The following is an 18,133-nucleotide window of genomic DNA, read 5'->3' as shown; positions in this document are numbered from 1 at the left end:
AGCTACTGGAAAGTGATTCTTGACTGCAGCGCAAACGGGGTGAAAGTGCCTCTGTCAGGCCCCGATGATTCATAACGACGCTGTCTTGCTGAGCACAGCCTGTTTGAGACCTTGGCCAGTCAAAAGAACACACAATGAGTGGCGCGTGCCTTAGTTGCTGCCTGAGAGGCGTCACCCATGACTAGGCTGCCTTCTATTTAAAATACAAAACAGACTGGCATGTTTGGCGACGTAATTTCAGTAAAGATTAGGTCCCTTGATTATGACTTGGTTGTGTCTTATTAAACATAATACCGTAGCCTATGAGAGTTCTGCATGACATTTTGATTCCATCATTGAACGGTCTGTCCTTTCCTACCAAGAATGGTAAACACTGTCATTATTGATGCACTTTAGCCGATCTTAATACTGTTTCTAATGTGACAAATCATTTTCTGCAGTAAGCTAGATAATCACTGCATCATGGGCGAGTATTGCACCATTCACTGTATAGTAAATATTGCCTTATTATGAAGTATATAACGACTCCATGGTACATTATCGAGTCCAGTTATCCCGTATACAACATCATGCATTTTACACGATTTTACTACTACTAATAATAATAACAACAATAGTAATAATTAGTTGTTGTTGTTGTTGTTGTTGTTGTTGTTGTTGTTGTTAGTAGTAGTCCTAGCAGTAGGCCTAATTGTTCTTTATATTATAGTGTATTTTATCTGCTTACATAAACATCTAATTGCAAAGTGATTCAGAAATACAACAGGCAAAATAAAAATAAAATAAAAACACTGAACAGGGTTGCCTTTGACTTACTCATTTACCGTTTGGTTGTGCATGCTAAGTTATTCTCCTGCTCTATCTTCTAATATTGCACTGTTCTTGAGCGCATTCTGAGGACGGCCAGTAATAGTATAGGCCTACATCATTCACCAAAAATAACCTATGCACTCGTAATGTGAGTCTATCCGCATGAGCAATAGAACCATATTGACATCGTGTGTCACTTAAAAGTAACTCAGCCCAACTTAGCAGACTATCTTATATTTAGTATCAGACTCTGGCCCGTAGTTGCGCTCTGTTTTTTTTTTTATGAATGAGTCGAAGCCCACAAGCGTCAGCTGAGAAGATGTGCAGGACAGGCCAGAAAGAATTATGTTCTGTCTCGGAGATTCTGGGTTAGCCAAGACAGACTGTGTACTATTTACGATTTTATAATTGACGTTGTCGTTGTCACACACTGTAGCCTAATCAGAATGTAGGGAACGCTACTCGGGAAGCTTTTATAAGGCAGTTCCCGTACCTTGATAGATCTGGTGCAATTCCAGTTGTAGACGGGGCCTAAACGGATATGTTGCACTGCACTCTAACTGACGGTACCCTGTTTGGTTAACTACAAAATTCACTGCCTATCTGGTTCTGGTGCATGTGGACATCTATGCTCCATTTTGTTTAGCAAATTATGCAGCCTGTCCATTTCCCATATCACCTGACACTGTACAGTCAATTACGTTACTTAGTATTAATATTAATATTAAAATGAGTATTAGTTAATGCATGTTAATTTATTTGCATTTTAGACGAGGTTTAGAATTATTTGGAATAACGTTATTTCACTTCATATAATTTACGCTGGCCTCAGATGCATTTCTAGATCTCACCCATTGATTAAAATATAGCCTTAATAGCTGACACTCTTGTAAACGCAAACAGCATGTGCTGTATCGTTTGCTCACTGATATGGGAGAGAAATAAATTCCGTTTCCAAGGAAACCAAAGGCTGGATAGCGAAATCAACAACCACCATTTTCCAGGCGGGAGGTGAGCAAAGTGTGTTTCCCTATATTATTCCGACCATTTAATTCAAATATGAAGGTACTCAGTCGCAGAATGAATAAGGTAACAATTTGTCAATACATTCCACAACTGTTGTCGATTTTTCAGGTTGCATGGATTGCTACCACCACATGGATCTGCATATTGGCTCTAACGTGCTTGTCGTTAAAAAATCGAATTATAATGGATATGCATTTTATTTCCAAATGTTGGTATATTATTTTTAATGTAAATATTGTCATATCACTGAAACGTGTTTGATTTCCATTGATCCAGTATTCTAGCTTTCAAAAAGGTTTCTTATTAAAAATGATGGCTACTGTCTCACGGGAATTCAGTCGTGTCTGTGATGTACTGTACACAACAGGGTAGCTGTGTCATATTTACTCAATTATGCATATCGAGTAAGAAACAGAACATACAGTAGACTACTGGTTTACTTGCTGGCATATAAAGTATAAAGGAAACACATACCGATGTGGTTAGAATAGCCGGTAGTGATTCAATGAATGTTATTAATTATTGTACTATTGAAGCTTGCTCAGGGCAGCATGCCATGCTGTTTGTTCAATGTAGTTGTGGTGCTTCGCAGTGTAGGTGTTGCTGTTTTGTAATTATCTTAGATGCTGAAAAAAATAGTCTTTCATTTGGAACAAATTAGTTTAGTTAATAGGTTTCTTGGGACTTCTTGGGAAATAGATGGTCTATTCATGCACAGGTTTTATAAACCTATGTTATAGTCAAGGGAGAATTCAGTGTGTCTTTAGTGTCCAGTGATCTGCTGTCTACATCCGCCAAAAGTTTTGATTTAACATAATTTATCTGTCTTCTTCAACTCCTCACTCTCTCTACCTCCCTCTCATGCAATGATTGATACAGCTTTACTATTGTAGTAATCATTTCCTTAAAATAATATAGTAATACAGGTTCTGTTGTGCTATAATATCTCCTGTGGGTGTTTGCTATTTTCTGTCTGTCACATTATTGATTTTCAATCTTTGCACGCTTAATTGTGCTTTATTAGATTTTCATTTGTTTACAAAACGTCCTGAAAAACTAACCTGCTAGAAATTTTATAAAAAAAATAAAAAAAAACCAAGGCAATCAATCAATTTACTGTCAGAGAACATTAGCCTACCTGTTTCCTATATTATTATTTCCTGTTACATACAGTATGTTTTAGTTTGAGTTTGAATTTATTTTAATCAACTGACCCATGGAGTTATAAAGGAGAGAGGTGTTGTCTGCCAATAGGAAGCTGTTGCTAGGCAGAAGGGTTTGAGGGAATTAAGGGGAAGTTGGTTGTGGTGTGTACACAGTAGCTAGCTCTGCTAGACACTCCTGTTCCGAAGTCATCAACAGCACTCCCCTTCCGGGAGTGCGCAAAGAGGAGCTAGGTACTATTCACAATAACAGGTAAGGGGCAATGTTTTTCTGAAATATTTTGCTCATTGGCTTGTCATCTGTGTGTGATTGTGGCATCATTACAATAGATCATAATAGGGTACTGCAAACATGCTTGAGTAGGAGGAGGGGTTACAAATGAGACATGCTTTCTGCTGTCATGCAGAGTCTGTGTGGGTGTGGCAAATTCAGCCTGTTATACTTATACTTATCTCTTTGAATGTTCAGGCAGGCTAGGGAAAGGTAAGGAGGTGTAACTCTCTTTCATAAGATTGTACTGAAGATTGTACTGTCGGTGTCTAATACTTTACATAGACAACATGATTATCATAGTTAGCCATTTCCTGTTGATGTAAAACATTTTTTTAAATCAAAGCACATTTGAGTTATGCACACCTTGGGTGTGAGGTTATTCAAACACAAGTACAATCAAAAAGGATTTGTTTTTCAAAAATTGAAAGGTTTTGTTTTAATGCAGGAATCACAGTAAAATATTATTTGTGGTTTTACTAGAGGTATCCTGCTGCTACTACAATACTCGTCTTAGTGCGACTATCTTTTTCTCAATGATGCTATAATCACGGTTTTCCTTCAGATGCTGGAACATGGATCTCTGAAATAAGTTATGGCCAGTCAGCATCAAAAGGACATCATATTACTGTAATCATATTACAGCACATCCAGTTAAGATGATGTTTGTCCTGCCCTTTGTTTTGAATCATCGATTAATGCATATATAATCATTTTTTATGCTGAGTTACAAGGTTCACAGGAAATGTGAAGACAGATTATTCTTAATTCAGTGCAATTGAGAGTGGTTTGTAGCACCTGCACCTTGTGATATATTTAAACTGGTGGCTTGTCTTCCTGCCAACAAAATGACAAGTACAATGGGGTGCAAAAATTGGTTTAAATGTCTGTTACAATGAATCTGTTTGTGATCGAAAGCAAAACTGAACTGGTACAGAGTTGGACATGAGACCTTTCTGCAAATTTTAAAGCAAGTTTTGCCCTGTGCAAAAGTTTGGCAACCCTTTTGGATTATTCTTTGTTACTTTTTAAAAAGATGATTGCTAAGGCCCAGACCCAGGTGATTTACTTTTTAGGGCTTCAATAAGTTTGAGTGTGTATAATTCCAGGGCTAAACTTTTTATTCTGAAGTAACTCCATGCCTTCTAAAGTATCCAACTGCAGTGGCTGTTCTGTATGGTGTTAACAACCACCTCTAAACAGTTGTCCAAGGATTTCAGATTGAAGATTGTTAATTTCCACTAAGAAGGGGAAAGCTACAAAAACTAAAATATATATATAATGTTTCAAACTACCTATTCCCACTGTCAGAAACATTAGAAATGGGAAGACAAATGGAACAGTTGAAGTCAAGGCAAGGTCTGGAAGACCAAGACAATTTTCAGATAGAATGGGCCAAGACCTGGTGAGGCAAACACAGGTCTAGCTGTTCACATAACAACACTGCAACATACTTTAAACAACAAAGACCTACATGGCAGAGTTGCCAGAAAGAACGATCTCAACACAATATTAGCCTTTTGGAAGCCTTTTGGAACAATGCACTTTGGACTAACTAAATCAAAATGGAACTTTCTGAGTGGAAGGAAGAATGGATTCCATCAAATATCAAGAAATCCTAGAGGCTAATGTCCAAAGGCCAGTCCAGACATTGAAGTTGGAGAGAGGTTGGGTATTCCAGCAATACAATGATCCAAACCATGAAGTTGATGAAGATGAACAGATGGACTGATGAAGGTTTTGGAATGACCACCATAGTCCTCAGACTTGAATATTATTGAAAATCTGTGGAGATATCTTAAACATGCCTTACATACAAGGAGGCTGAAGAATATTTCTGCTTACAGGTTTTCTGTCAGGAAGAATGGGGTTAAATTCCAAGAGTGAGAATTGAAAGACTCTTGGCTGGCTGCAGGAAGCATTTACAAGCTGTTGTAGTTGCCCAAGGAGGAGTTATAGAGTAGAGTAACAGGGTTACCAAACTTTTGCACAGGGCCTTTCCTTTTTTATTATTTTGAAAGTGTCATGTCTAACATTGTACCATTTAGAGGTCAGGTTCACTTCTGTTCACTTCGATATTAATTGTAAAAGGTTTTTTGATCAGGGGTGCCCACATTTTTGCACACTACTGTATTATTGCATCCGTAGACATTGCTTCCGCACTTAGAATGGGGGAATTGAATTATCGGAGAGCCACTGTTTTCTTTCAGGGACATTTCCTGAAGCAGGACCCCTCCCAGGGCTCCTGCCCGTCTGTGATGTGTCTTGCAGAAACAGGAGATAGGCTGGGAGTGACAGGGTCAGTGAGTGGGCTGAATTGGCTACAGGCAGGAAGTGCATGACCAAGCATTCATAGCACTGCAAGCAGTATGAGTAATGCAGACCAGTAATAGCCACAATGAATGAGAATCATCAGTGTTCCCTGGGTCATGTATCAGTCTAGGGTGGTACAATTTCCTCGTGTTTGAGTGTGTTCAGGTTGAGTGCCTCAGGTCTGGGGTCAGGCCTGAAGTTAACAGGCGAGTGTCTGATTTTGAGTTCAGCAGAAGGGGCCTTTGTGCATTTTTGTCTGTTGCTGTTTTATTCTAATTCAACACCGTTGACAGGTCCCAATTGATGGATTCTGACATGGACTATGAGAGGCCAAACGTTGAGACTATCAAGTGCGTGGTGGTGGGGGACAACGCCGTGGGGAAGACCCGCCTCATCTGCGCACGAGCCTGCAACGCCACGCTCACGCAGTACCAGCTGCTAGCCACACACGTGCCCACGGTCTGGGCCATCGATCAGTACCGCGTCTGCCAGGAGGTGAGTTGACGCAATGCCGTGAAGTCCCACTGTCACTGTGCTATCAGGCCAATGCATTTTGCCTGACTCACTCCTTCCTCTAAAAACTAAGGAGGAGATGAGGAACCATGTAGAAGGTAACATCCATTCATTCAGTTCCTAGAGCAAGGCCTACAGCTCATCAGCCAGCTATGTGGAGGCCCTACTTGGGCAGTGGAATTCTGTCATGCAGGAAATGCATTTTGTCAGATGCATTTCTTTGCTAAATGTCAGTCAGAGACTGATCACATCTGATTTCACATGACTTGGATGAGTAGTGGTCTATTTGCTTCAGTTATATGCAATTTTGCTGCAGATATGATCATTTCACTCTTATCGCCACCTAGCTAATGCATGATCTTCTTACAATAATTCTGCAGTGTTCTGGCTGTATCATTGGATAGGAATGATCTTAGATACAGCACTGCAGTAGTCTCAGGAAGCACAGTATATGTTACCCTCAAGACCCTGAGTGTCTACTTCTTAACCACGTGTGCAAAAACCACAGCACCTTTCTTGCGTCTGAATTTCCCTGCTACAAATCATCAATCCGGTCCTGAACTCTGCTGAAACACTTACATTATTTCACAGGGGGGAAATAGCTAATTACCTGAACATTTAGTAGCACACTAATATGTTCCAATTAGTAGTTGTGCTCCTAAATTATTTTTCCAGTTGAGCACACATCTATTTTCAGGAGCAATTGCTCCTAAAATGGGAGTACTGTAAAGCCCTGTGCATGGTTAAAACATGTCTAATGTTCTATGGTACATTCTTGTTAGGGACTAATGATTTATTTAAGCTTTAAAGGTCTAGGAAACTTAAATCTGTTAATTATTTGCTGATGTGTTGTTTTAATACATTCTTTCAATCACAAATGGTCAAGTAATATTTTAAAATGAGCTTTTAAGCTTCCCCCCCCTTGGCTAAATGCCAGGTTTTCAAGTGGGTGGGGTTAGCTGGGTAAAATGTATGTCACTAAAATGCTGAGACCAGTATAATTTCTACTTATACTAATACTATGTAAACAATGCTCTTACCATTTTTGTGTGGGCAAGCTAGTTGGAAATGCCAAAGCATTGTGCCTTCTCTGAATGCAGAAAAACCAATAAGCGACCCACAAGAAATAGGTTTCATTTCTGGAGGCCCATGGGCACTGCAATATTGCAATAACCCCAACAGTTAATATTTGTAGTGCCTATTTTCCCAAGGAGGTCTTACCAAATATCTACAAAAACAATGTGGCTTTGCTAAAAAGCTAGCGCTGGTGCATGGTGTAGTGCCCAACTGCTGCTGATGGCACGTTGAATCTGATTAATGTCAGTGTGTGACGCATGGCTGTGTGTGTGTGACGCATGGCTGTGTCTGTGTGGTCAGGTTCTGGAGCGGTCCAGGGATGTGGTGGACGATGTCAGCGTGTCACTACGCCTCTGGGATACTTTTGGGGATCATCACAAGGACCGGCGCTTTGCCTACGGCAGGTGTGGCCAGTGTACTCCTGCATGTCCCTGTCCTGTTGCCTGAGGTGAAGCCTGGGGGCATGTATGTGAGCCCTCCTCTCTTAACCCGTTTCATCGCTGCAGGTCGGATGTTGTGGTGCTGTGCTTCTCCATCGCCAACCCCAACTCTCTGCACCATGTGAAGACCATGTGGTACCCTGAGATCAAGCACTTCTGCCCCCGTGCCCCTGTCATTCTGGTCGGCTGCCAGCTGGACCTGCGCTACGCTGACCTGGAGGCTGTGAACAGGGCACGGCGCCCCCTAGCCAGGTAAACAGTCACTGCATGCATTTTCAGGCTCTCCTAAGATGGGAACTACATTTCCCACATTGGAGTACATTTGAGTTATTCTATACCGATGATACCAATTCTAAGTTTAGAGTGACTAGTCTGTGACTTTCGTGAGACATTTAAGAGCAGTACTGTTCTCATTTGTAGCATATAGGACACCATGTAACCTACCTGTCAATTACTGCACTATTTTTGGGAGAATCTAATTAGCTAAAAATGTAACTCAATTAAATATTCTCTGTAGCCATGAGCATTTAACGCAAACACTGTGATTTAATAGATATTATGTACCTGCAATTATCTGAGTACGAGTATTACATTTTGTAATTGGCTGCCATTTACAAGTCATGCTCTTTCCTGTTTTTTCTGCATTACAGACCAATTAAGTCCAATGAGATCCTGGCACCGGAGAAGGGCCGCGAGGTGGCCAAGGAGCTGGGCGTGCCGTACTACGAGACGAGCGTGGTGGCGCAGTTCGGGGTGAAGGACGTCTTCGACAACGCCATCCGAGCCGCGCTCATCTCGCGCCGCCACCTGCAGTTCTGGAAGTCCCACCTCCGCAACGTGCAGCGTCCACTCCTGCAGGCTCCCTTCCTCCCGCCCAAGCCCCCGCCGCCCATCATCACCGTGCCCCCGCCCCCCTCCTCCACCGAGGAGCACCCCGGCCGCCTGCTGGAGGACCCCCTCTGCGCCGACGTAGTGCTGGTCCTCCAGGAGCGCCAGCGCATCTTCGCCCACAAGATCTACCTGGCCACCGCCTCCTCCAAGTTCTACGACCTGTTCATCATGGACCTGTGCTCCCAGGAGAGCGAGGAGGAGGCGCGGCCTCACCGCCCCCCGCCCCTCAGCGGGCGGGAGCTGCTGATGCGGGCGGCCAGCTTCGACGTGTGCGAGAGCAGCGAGGATGGCAGCCGGGCCGGCCTACGCGCCTGCACCAGCGACGGCACCCTGAGAGGCGGAGACCGGCGGGGGAGGATGCTGTCCGCCTGGAGCCGCGCCTTCGTCAGCATCCAGGAGGAGCTGGTGGACGACCCCGTCACCTACAACCCCAGGCTGATGACGGTGGTGCGCATGGACCCCTCGGTGCAGCTAGGGCCCTTTCGCGCGGTGCTGCGGTACTTGTACACAGGGCAGCTGGACGAACACGAGAAGGAGCTGATGCACATCGCCCACATCGCCGAGCTGCTGGAGGTCTTCGACCTGCGCATGATGGTGGCCAACATCCTCAACAACGAGGCCTTCATGAATCAGGAGATCACCAAGGCCTTTCACGTGCGCCGCACCAATAGGGTTAAGGAGTGCCTGGCCAAGGGCACGTTCTCAGGTGAGAAGTGCAAACACACTTTCCAGGAAGAAAATCTAGGCCTCTTGAGGACAAATCGACAGAGCCTACAAAAATACTTGGAGTAATTCCAATTCGAGTAGTAATTCATAGACTACTCATCCGTTAATTATTCTACTATATTTTTATCACAGGCAATGAACAGGTTTTGCTCAGGCTCACATAACCTTGTGGTTACAGATCCGAATGTATCTCACATTCCGAATGAGGAGTCTTGAGAATGTGCCATCAGATATGCATCAAATAGGCATATGGAAATAATCCCTAGAGTCTGGGGACCCATTTTCTTTTTCTTACTGTTCACTTTGTCCAATTCTAAATATTCCATGCACCTGTAAGTGCATGTTCTTCTCAAACAGGAGAGCTTATGTGCATTGTTATTCTTAACTTTAGACAGCCAGTCATACTGAAGATAGAAAATTCTTATGCTGAGCAAAAGGGCATTGTTTGCATCCGGTGATATGCAAAATCAATTTTATTTTTATGTGTATCGCACTTTTCACAGAGGACTGTCACAAAGATGCTTTACAGTGTAACAGAAGGGGGAAATATGTGAAAGTACTGGCATATAGCATTCAGGTGTGAGCTGTTTTTGTTAACATGTTAGTGTTCAGAAAATGATTACAGTTTTCCACTGAGGTTTGCTCGGATGCCTGGTGGTCTGTGTGGGTGGACCGGGGTGCAGTATATGCATTAAACATGATATTTGCATTTACTAAGGATAAATGAAGATGCTGAAATGAAAGAACGCGGTATTCTGAAAAGCTTTAATGCTCAATGCAAACCGCCCACTGAGGACTTATTGTGCTGTCATTTTCAGGTTATATAAATCAGTGTCTCTCTGACAATAAGAGCCATCAGCATGCCAGCTCTAACACTGAGGCATGTCTGAAGGGTTCTTACAGTGGTCTACACCAGGGCTACTCTGTTAGTGGCTCAAGGGCCAAATGCAGCATGCCATAGACATATTCTTGACCTTTAGCTATTGACATGGTCTGCATTCGCAGTGTCAACATATCTCTGATTAGGGCGGGCGTTATACGACTTGCAACACAGTTTTTTCAGACACGAGCAAATCTTAAGAAAAACATTAGGTCTTAACATTGCTACGTCCTAGGTGTGAGATACCGTTCTGACCTGATCCGTCTGGTTTACAGTCTTCTGATTGTTCTTTCGCATGTCAAAAAGTTTGTCAGGTGTGCAAGGTCTTGGGAGTGGATTCTGTGTTTAGATTCCTGTTGACCTGTCTGGAGGTAGTTCCATGTATGATGTTTTTCTGATCTGGTCGGGAGCCCGTCTGGTCTGCGCCAGGGTTCATAAAATCCTTGAGGTCCGGTAACTGCTGGTTTTTCACCCTCCCATTACCTGGGAGTCAGGAGTGAAGACAGTCCTTCAGTGGCACTAGTTGTTCAGCTAATTACCTGGGAAAAAAGAAAACCAAGGCCAGACTTTCGATTCATGGTTCAGATTTTATGCTGTCATCCGATCAGTTATCACAGTCTGGCCTCGTAAAGTGTGAGAGGGCATCCTCAATCCCAACGTTGCAACCCGTGAGAAAATCATATAATGTACGCGGCTCTATGTGACACAATAGTAAGTGAAAGCAATAGTATTAATAATGAATTCAAGAATGTATGTTGTACATCCACTCAACGTATGGAACATTTTTCATACACTATTAATTAAACAGTATGGCAGATATTTGACCCATAAGCACCATTATTTAAAAGAATATGGCCCCTTGTAAAAAGTAGTTTAAGAAGTGTGGACTACACCATCACAGGTGACTTTTGTACGGTTGTGGATGGATGTGTGATGGTGCAGCCTGGTGCATGTGTTTCAGATGTGGTCTTCAAATTGGATGATGGCACCATCCTGGCCCACAAGCCTCTGCTCATCTCCAGCTGTGACTGGATGGCAGCCATGTTTGGGGGGCCCTTTGTGGAGAGCTGCACTAAAGAGGTGGACCTTTCACATTCTTGATGGGGAGAACACAGTATCATCTTGGGGACCTGGATTTTGTGTGTGAAGAGGCAGAGACTTATAACTTGTGTGCCTGATCCCCAGGTTCTGTTCCCCAACACAACACGCAGCTGTATGCGGGCAGTGCTGGAGTACCTGTACACCGGACGCTTCTGTTCACGGCCCGACTTGGACGCCATGGAGCTTATCGTCCTGGCCAACCGCCTATGCCTGCCTCACCTGGTGGCCCTTACAGGTAGAACCATACACTCAGTGACCACTTTATTAGATAGACCTGTACACCATCTTGTTAATGCAAATATTTAATCAGCCAATCATGTGGCAGCAACTAAATGCATAAAAGCATGCAGACATTGTCAAGAGCTGTTTTTCAGACCAAATGTCAGAGTGACTTTGACTGTGGATGATGCCAGACAGGGTGGTTTGACTATCTCAGAAACTGCTGATCTCCTGGGATTTTCATGCGCAGCTGTCTTGAGAGTTTGCAGAGAATGGTTGGAAAAACAAAAAACATCCAGTGAGCAGCAGTTCAGTGGGCAAAAACGCATTGTTAAGGAGAGAGGCCAGAGGAGAAGGGCCAGACTGGTCAAAGCTGAAAGGAAGGTGACAATAACGCAAATAACCACACATTACAACAGTAGTATGCAGAAGAGCAAACCTCTAAGTGGATAGGCTAGAGCAGCAGAAGACCAATCAAAAAGTAAAGCAAAAATAAGTCCAATAAATACCAAATAAAGTGCTATACAATGCCATCCCAATTAACAGTTTTATCTTTCATGGTGCTTGGTGCTGCATGGACCTTGTGTTGCTAGTGCTTTCATGAAATGTGTGTAGAAATAGAGTTGAGCCAGGATCCAATGTGGTTGCCAGGAGACAGGGCTGAATGCCATTGAGGAATGTGCTATCTATTTCAGAGCTGTACACAGTCACAGTTCTAATGGAGGCCGCCATGATGGGGGCTGATATCGACGGGGATGTGCTGGTGTACCTCGAGATGGCTCAGGTATGAGGGCTACAGCGCCTTTGGTATATGCCAGGCTGTCCGATGCCTTTGTCCAGTGGGGTGGTTGTCCAAGGTGGTCGCATGGGATGGTTTTTCAGAGCTCTCATTGCTGACTCTCGTCTCAAAACTAGCCAAGTCAGAGCACTAAAACTGCAGGGAAGCAGGCTGGACTGTAATCCTTCACTTTCTGCTTCCTTTGAGCGCTCACCAAGGACTAAGTCATTACATAAAATGCCTTAGCAAACACAATTGTATTGCACAGCATTGCAGTCGACCAATATTTCAAGCAACTCAGAGCATATGTTCAATTGGGATGTTTGTGAATATAGCTGATGCTGCTGTAAATCATTTTTTGAGAATGTAAAGCATGGGTTTTTGAATGTGCTAGTAGCTACAAAACGGGGAAATGTTCTTGTGATTTTCTCCCTCACGGTGGGCTATGTGATCTCTCTTTCTCTCTCTGTCCTTCCCTCCCTCCCCTTGGCAGTTCCACTGTGCCCATCAGCTCACTAACTGGTGCCTTCATCACATCTGCACCAACTACAACAGTGTTTGTCGCAAATTCCCCAGAGACATGAAGGCCAAGTCCCCAGGTACACAACAGTACATTACAGACCCTGGTAAACATGACTCATTGGCCCAGTGTTGGACTAATGCAATTTTTCTTAATGGGCCATTTTGACTGGCCACCAGCAATGGCCAACAAAAAAACTTTCAAGTTGGCTCTTTGCTCTTTGGTAAACAGCATGTGTTGAATTGTTGGCCTGTTCTAATGTGCAGATCTCTGAAAGGAAAGGTTTGGTCATATAGCACAGTTCAGAACAAAGATTTGTGACGTGACCAAACCATTTCAGAATGTTGCAGAGGTGTTGCAGCAGCAACTGCCCGTCGCAACGTCTGATCCTGGCGCTTGCCGTTGCAGGTGATTCAAGTAGTCCAATCACGAGTTGTCAGTTTTAAACATTGCTGAGTGTCTCAAAGTTGCCCAAATCCTTGTTCTGTGCTGGGATTTAGATGTATCAAACTGAAACTTTTAGGGGGTGGTCAAAAGAACACATTTCTGTTTTCTGCTGTTGTAGTTTTCGGTGTCTTGATCCTCTCTTGCTGTGTGTCGTCCAGAGAACCAGGACTACTTTGAGAAGCACCGCTGGCCTCCAGTGTGGTACCTGAAAGAGGATGATCACTACCAGAGAGCGCGAAAGGAGCGGGAGAAGGAGGACTACCTGTACCAGAAACGCCAATGCAAGCGCAAGTGGCTCTTCTGGAACCTTCCCTCCACCTCCACCTCCTCCTCTTCTGGTTCCTCAGCTGTAGTCTGAACGGTTTCATGAGGAGGTGCTGGGCACAAATCTAGAAACCGGAGGGATGGGTGTGGATTGTGACGTTTCACCAAGGCTGGTGCCAGCGAGCTCATTCAGGCCCATCCTCTCCATAGCTGTGTCTGCAACGGAGCTGTGCTTTCCCAGGTCCAAGAGATCTCTCATGCTGTGAAGGGGAAAGTGGTACAGTTGTTCAAGGCTGTTTTTTGTTTTGTTTTGTTTTTTTTGCTGCTGGGAGATTTATGCCCTCACTCCTGCACAGTTTGACAGAGCACAGAGATGTTCAAACTTTGCCTACATCTTCAGACTCTGGATGCCTGATGTCCTGTTTGGAGGAAGTGCAGCCAATAACTGATGCTGACAGTATATTGCTGTTATTTCTACAGTCACCACCAGATGGAGTGAAACCTGAATAACCTCAAGAAAGTTTGCATGGTGGCTCCTGGACTTGTCTGTTCTTGAAATTGATAACCAAATGCTTATCAGCTGCAACAGAACAAACAGCAAAGACAGACAACCAGCAAAAAAACAGCAAAACAAGTCTCAGCCGTTCAACATTGATTTCAGAAAACACTTAATAACAACTCCCATGCCAATATTATCACTGTCTAAGCTACTGTTCAACCAGTGGACCTCAAGGACACAGACATAGTATCTTGATCAAACAAAATGGATGTAATTGGTCCAACACTGCAGCTTGAAGTCTTGCTGATTAGGCAATTACTTTGAGCGAAAAGAGTAACATTAAAGACACTCTTCACACTCCTAAACAACAGTCAAGAGTTCTGAATTGATCTTGAAGGAAAAGCCGAAGCTTTGAATTCTTGGTTGTGATGTTTCTATACATGTGGGCGTTTTGTGTTAAGTGGTGGCTCTGATGTGGAAGTGATAGTGTGTGTGCCCCGTGTGCTGTCTGTACAGTATCTTAGTCTGTGTCCCCGTGCCAGAAAAAGGGCTTCTATTAGTAATGTGGCAAGTCACACATGCTCTACAGAAGACTTTTTAAAGCCAGTTAATGGTCTGGAGTCAAGGGAACTTCTGTCACGTCAGCCTTTTACTCTTGTAATTTCACTGAAAACGAAATCTTGTGTTTCTGTTTTGAAATGATTGAATGTTTATTTCGATATGTTTTGCACTATGAAATCAGGTTTCTTTTTTTTTTTTTAAGCTGCAAATTGTACATTCTTAAGGCTTGTGCAATTTATCTGACACCTACAGCTGCACAGGTTTATTTTGCAGGTTTCATTGGCAAACACCACTCTCAGCAAGAACATCTTCTGTGCTAACAAAATGTAAAAATATATATATAAAAAAAGAGGTAACACTAAGACAGTGTTTTTCAAAGCAGTGGCAAAAGTAGTGATTGGTTCTTCTGGGAAGGTTCTTCTAAGTGAACCTGTGCTGTGCAAAGATGAGAGTAACCAAAGGTTTATTCTGAATTTAAAAAAGAATAATAGAAAAGTAGACCGATTTATTTGCCATTTTGTTGGCGGCGCTGATGATGCTCACATGGAGGTCTGCCTCATGCCTGAGCCTGTTCATCTCCCTCTTCCTCCTCATCACCATTTGAGAACTCCCCACAGAAAGTCATATTTACCACTGTGCTGATGAGAGCCTGAGTCAGGAACACCACAGATAGCACTGAAGCCTCAACAGTGTCTCATGGCCCCCTACGTTAGCACCAACCATGTGGAGACAGATGGACACTGGAGCATTGCCCAGGAAATCCAGAATGAGTTCATCTGTGAGAATCATGAACCTCTCCAGTATCTTGTTAAAATCAAGTGCAGTCAACTCAGTGTACACTTTCAAGAAGTTCAATAAAGTGTTTTCTTTTAATATATATATATATATCTGTGATCTTCTCAGCTGTCTTTGGAAAGAAGGTCAGTTGTCTTGCAGTGCTTTATGAGCAATGTAAAAATTAGATGCTGTTGGCTTGGAAGGCAAGACTGGACTATTTCTTTTCTTGATGTTGTTGTCGTTTATTCAGGTTTATTGTTCAGTGGACTGTTTTTTAAGCCCATAGGCTCTTCCTAAGGCATGTGTTGCCGTGCAGTGTTGATGAAAACTGTAGGCAGTTGCCTACTGAGCAAATGAAAAAAGAAAAAAAGTTTTAAAAAATACCAACACGTACCTGATGTATAGCAACCATACTTGATGTGTTACTCATGCCCATTTAAAGCGATAACGTTATGTGCTTGTAATAAAGTGTATGATAATCCCTATTTTTATATTAACAGTACGGCACACTCCCTTGCACCTTGTATGCACATGCACAACATGAATTGCATTTACATGCACGTAGTGACACATTTATGAAGTGTGCAAAAACTACTTGCACAATTTACTTCATATGCTATGGATTTCCATTGAAAATCTAAACGCTATCTGGAAATGTTTCTGCTTGACTGCTCAAAGGCAAAAGTAGAAGGCATGTGCAAGACTAAAACTGTGATATTAAAGTTACAGATGGGTAAAAAAACTAAACGCAGTTGTTAACAGTATTGTTTTTAGAGTAAATGAAAAGGAAAGGCACACACATACAGTACAGTAAAGGGATGTCTGGGGTCAGTTTTGTTGTTGATACCAATGGAAAGATGAAGAAATAAAATGATTGTTTATAGCTGCAGTTACCTGTAGTGTGTCCCAGTTAGACTTGTCCCTCCTTTTTGTGAGGTCTGTACGATTTCGCTTTGTATTGTGGTATTCCATTACAACCCAGTTGTATTTAAATAACTCCATTGTAATTCAGTCACCAGGCTGACAACAGTAAGTCTTATGGGCTAAGTTGTACCATATTATGTTACAGGAAGTAAAGTGATAGCGATGTATTACGCATTTGTGCCATAATGCACATTGTGTTATCCTCTTATTGTTGTCATTATGCCTCGGAAGCATTGTGAGTGTATCATTTGTGCACATTAACAAAGAGAGAAGAAACCATAAGTAGTTTTTCATTTGAGACTTGTGGGTGAATTTCTTTGTATGTATAATAATCCAAGATATCTAGATGATGGTATGAAGCAGAAATGCACTTGACTGGCTTCTCTCATTAACTGATGCACTGCATGAGACAGGACACCTCATGCCTTAATTTATTATGTGTGCAGTATGATGGTAAATGTATGTACAGTATATGTTTGTGAAAATGTGTTTATGGATACATACACAATGTGAACCCACATGTATTCCATTGTATAACTGTGCCATTCTACCCCATCCTCTGACACAGACCACATGCTACGTCAAATTAATGCAGGAAACCCCACTTTTTATTTATGAATATCTACTAGGTTCTTCAGATGGATTTGTGTGTGTGTGTGTGTGTGTGTGTGTGTGTGTGTGTGCGCGCATTACAACCTATGATGGATAAGGCGTGTAAGTCCAAGCTTTAAAAGTAGTTGGTACAACCTGAGGTTTTGTGGCTGTTGGTAATGAACCCATACATTTTATTTTTAAAAATAGATGCTAACCGATTCTGTGCACTAGGCAGTAAGATATAGCTGAGCTTGTGCGAATCGCCTGTGCATCTCCAGCAAATGCCGCCCCACTCTCGCCAGGTGAGCTTCAGTAGTCTTTGGAGCCGAGACACTCAAAGCTTGGACTAGAAAACATCAGGTGCTAAGTGCAACAACAAAAAAAGTTTTTACTCAGAACTTCTGGAGTCCCTCTCCACGTGTTTAGGTGCTAATACCAGCGCTGCAGAGAAGCACAAACCAAAGGGAGCTTATAGCAGCACCAGGAAAAGATTATGCTGTACAATCACTATAGCGTAGAATCGTTTTAATAAAGAAGCCTTGTGACGTTAATGGCTGAATACAAAACTTGAATGTTTTCTCAACGTTATACTGAATTGACCTTTTCACTATATAAGTGTCATTTTAGTTGTTCTAGGCATAAAATTAAATAATAAAACGGTTGTTTGTATCGTTTGTTAGGAGCCGTAAATCTGGAATTCTGTAGCATGTGTCCTTGAACATGTGTAAATAATGTTTATTTATTAAATGAGTAAGCAATTAACATGTTGTCTGGTACCTTTTTGTGTGTTAATTTCATCTGCTATATCTGTATGCATTGCCCCCCTGCTGAAGAAAACTGCTCAGGCTAGGTTTTGAAACAGCTGGTAGCTGGTTGACCAGTTCAGACCATCTCCCAGCTCAACATGGTTTAGTTGGTTGACCAGCTCATACCCAACTAGACCAGTTTTATCATCAGCTTGGCTGTGCTGGTTGACCAGCTCATACTCAGCTCAACCAACTCCTGTTCAGTTTTCAAGCTGGCATAGCTGGATTTTACAGCAGGGTCTAAGTCGCCTGGAATCCATGCAGTAAGGTTGGCACGCCATAACCTACCTTTTGGGCTATAGGCCTACAGATGATGTTCTTTGTAGCCTACATTTTGGGGGAAATGACAACTCCTCCGAATTTGCGTCGAATGAATCTGCTTGTAGCGCCACGAGTTCCCTATGGTTTCAGTGCCACTCTTTCCCATAGCGTATAGTTCAGTGCTCTTTCCTACGACGGGGTAGGGATTGTGGGTAAATGGGGTAGTATTTCGCTAAAATTAGCTCCATCATATGAAGTCATCGTAAACAAGG

At 42.7% G+C, this 18,133-nt stretch overlaps 2 protein-coding genes and 1 long non-coding RNA gene across 6 annotated transcripts in view; 2 read left to right on the top strand and 1 right to left on the bottom strand.

The window, feature by feature from the left end:
* Positions 1-17,556, top strand: part of LOC133139869 (rho-related BTB domain-containing protein 2-like) — a 19,325-nt gene extending 1,769 nt beyond the window's left edge. For both annotated transcript variants that reach the window (XM_061259316.1, XM_061259315.1), the window contains exons 2-10: positions 5,877-6,078; positions 7,474-7,577; positions 7,680-7,865; positions 8,264-9,210; positions 11,072-11,190; positions 11,296-11,446; positions 12,126-12,214; positions 12,702-12,807; positions 13,334-17,556. In XM_061259316.1, coding sequence (XP_061115300.1) covers positions 5,877-6,078; positions 7,474-7,577; positions 7,680-7,865; positions 8,264-9,210; positions 11,072-11,190; positions 11,296-11,446; positions 12,126-12,214; positions 12,702-12,807; positions 13,334-13,533 — 2,104 coding nt within the window. In that variant the 3' untranslated portion in view covers positions 13,534-17,556. The remainder of the gene's footprint in view (positions 1-5,876; positions 6,079-7,473; positions 7,578-7,679; positions 7,866-8,263; positions 9,211-11,071; positions 11,191-11,295; positions 11,447-12,125; positions 12,215-12,701; positions 12,808-13,333) is intronic.
* On the bottom strand, positions 9,691-18,027 carry LOC133139874 (uncharacterized). Its single transcript, XR_009709966.1, has 3 exons — positions 17,889-18,027; positions 11,347-13,699; positions 9,691-10,649 (listed from the first exon to the last, which is right to left on the bottom strand). It is a non-coding gene; the product is annotated as an uncharacterized LOC133139874 (long non-coding RNA).
* LOC133139873 (phosphatidylethanolamine-binding protein 4) overlaps positions 17,768-18,133 on the top strand; it is a 75,156-nt gene continuing 74,790 nt past the window's right edge. The window contains exon 1 of one of the 3 annotated variants that reach the window (XM_061259323.1): positions 17,768-17,868. The gene's annotated coding sequence lies outside the window, so the exon portion shown is untranslated. Of the gene's footprint in view, positions 17,869-17,975 lie in introns of those variants that run through there. The other 2 variants (XM_061259321.1, XM_061259324.1) reach the window with 2 other exon arrangements.

The sequence above is a fragment of the Conger conger genome, chromosome 11 (genome assembly GCF_963514075.1).
Source record: "Conger conger chromosome 11, fConCon1.1, whole genome shotgun sequence".
Lineage (NCBI taxonomy): Eukaryota > Metazoa > Chordata > Actinopteri > Anguilliformes > Congridae > Conger > Conger conger.
Note: the sequence above shows the minus strand (reverse complement) of the source record. Positions and strands in the feature narration are given on the sequence as shown.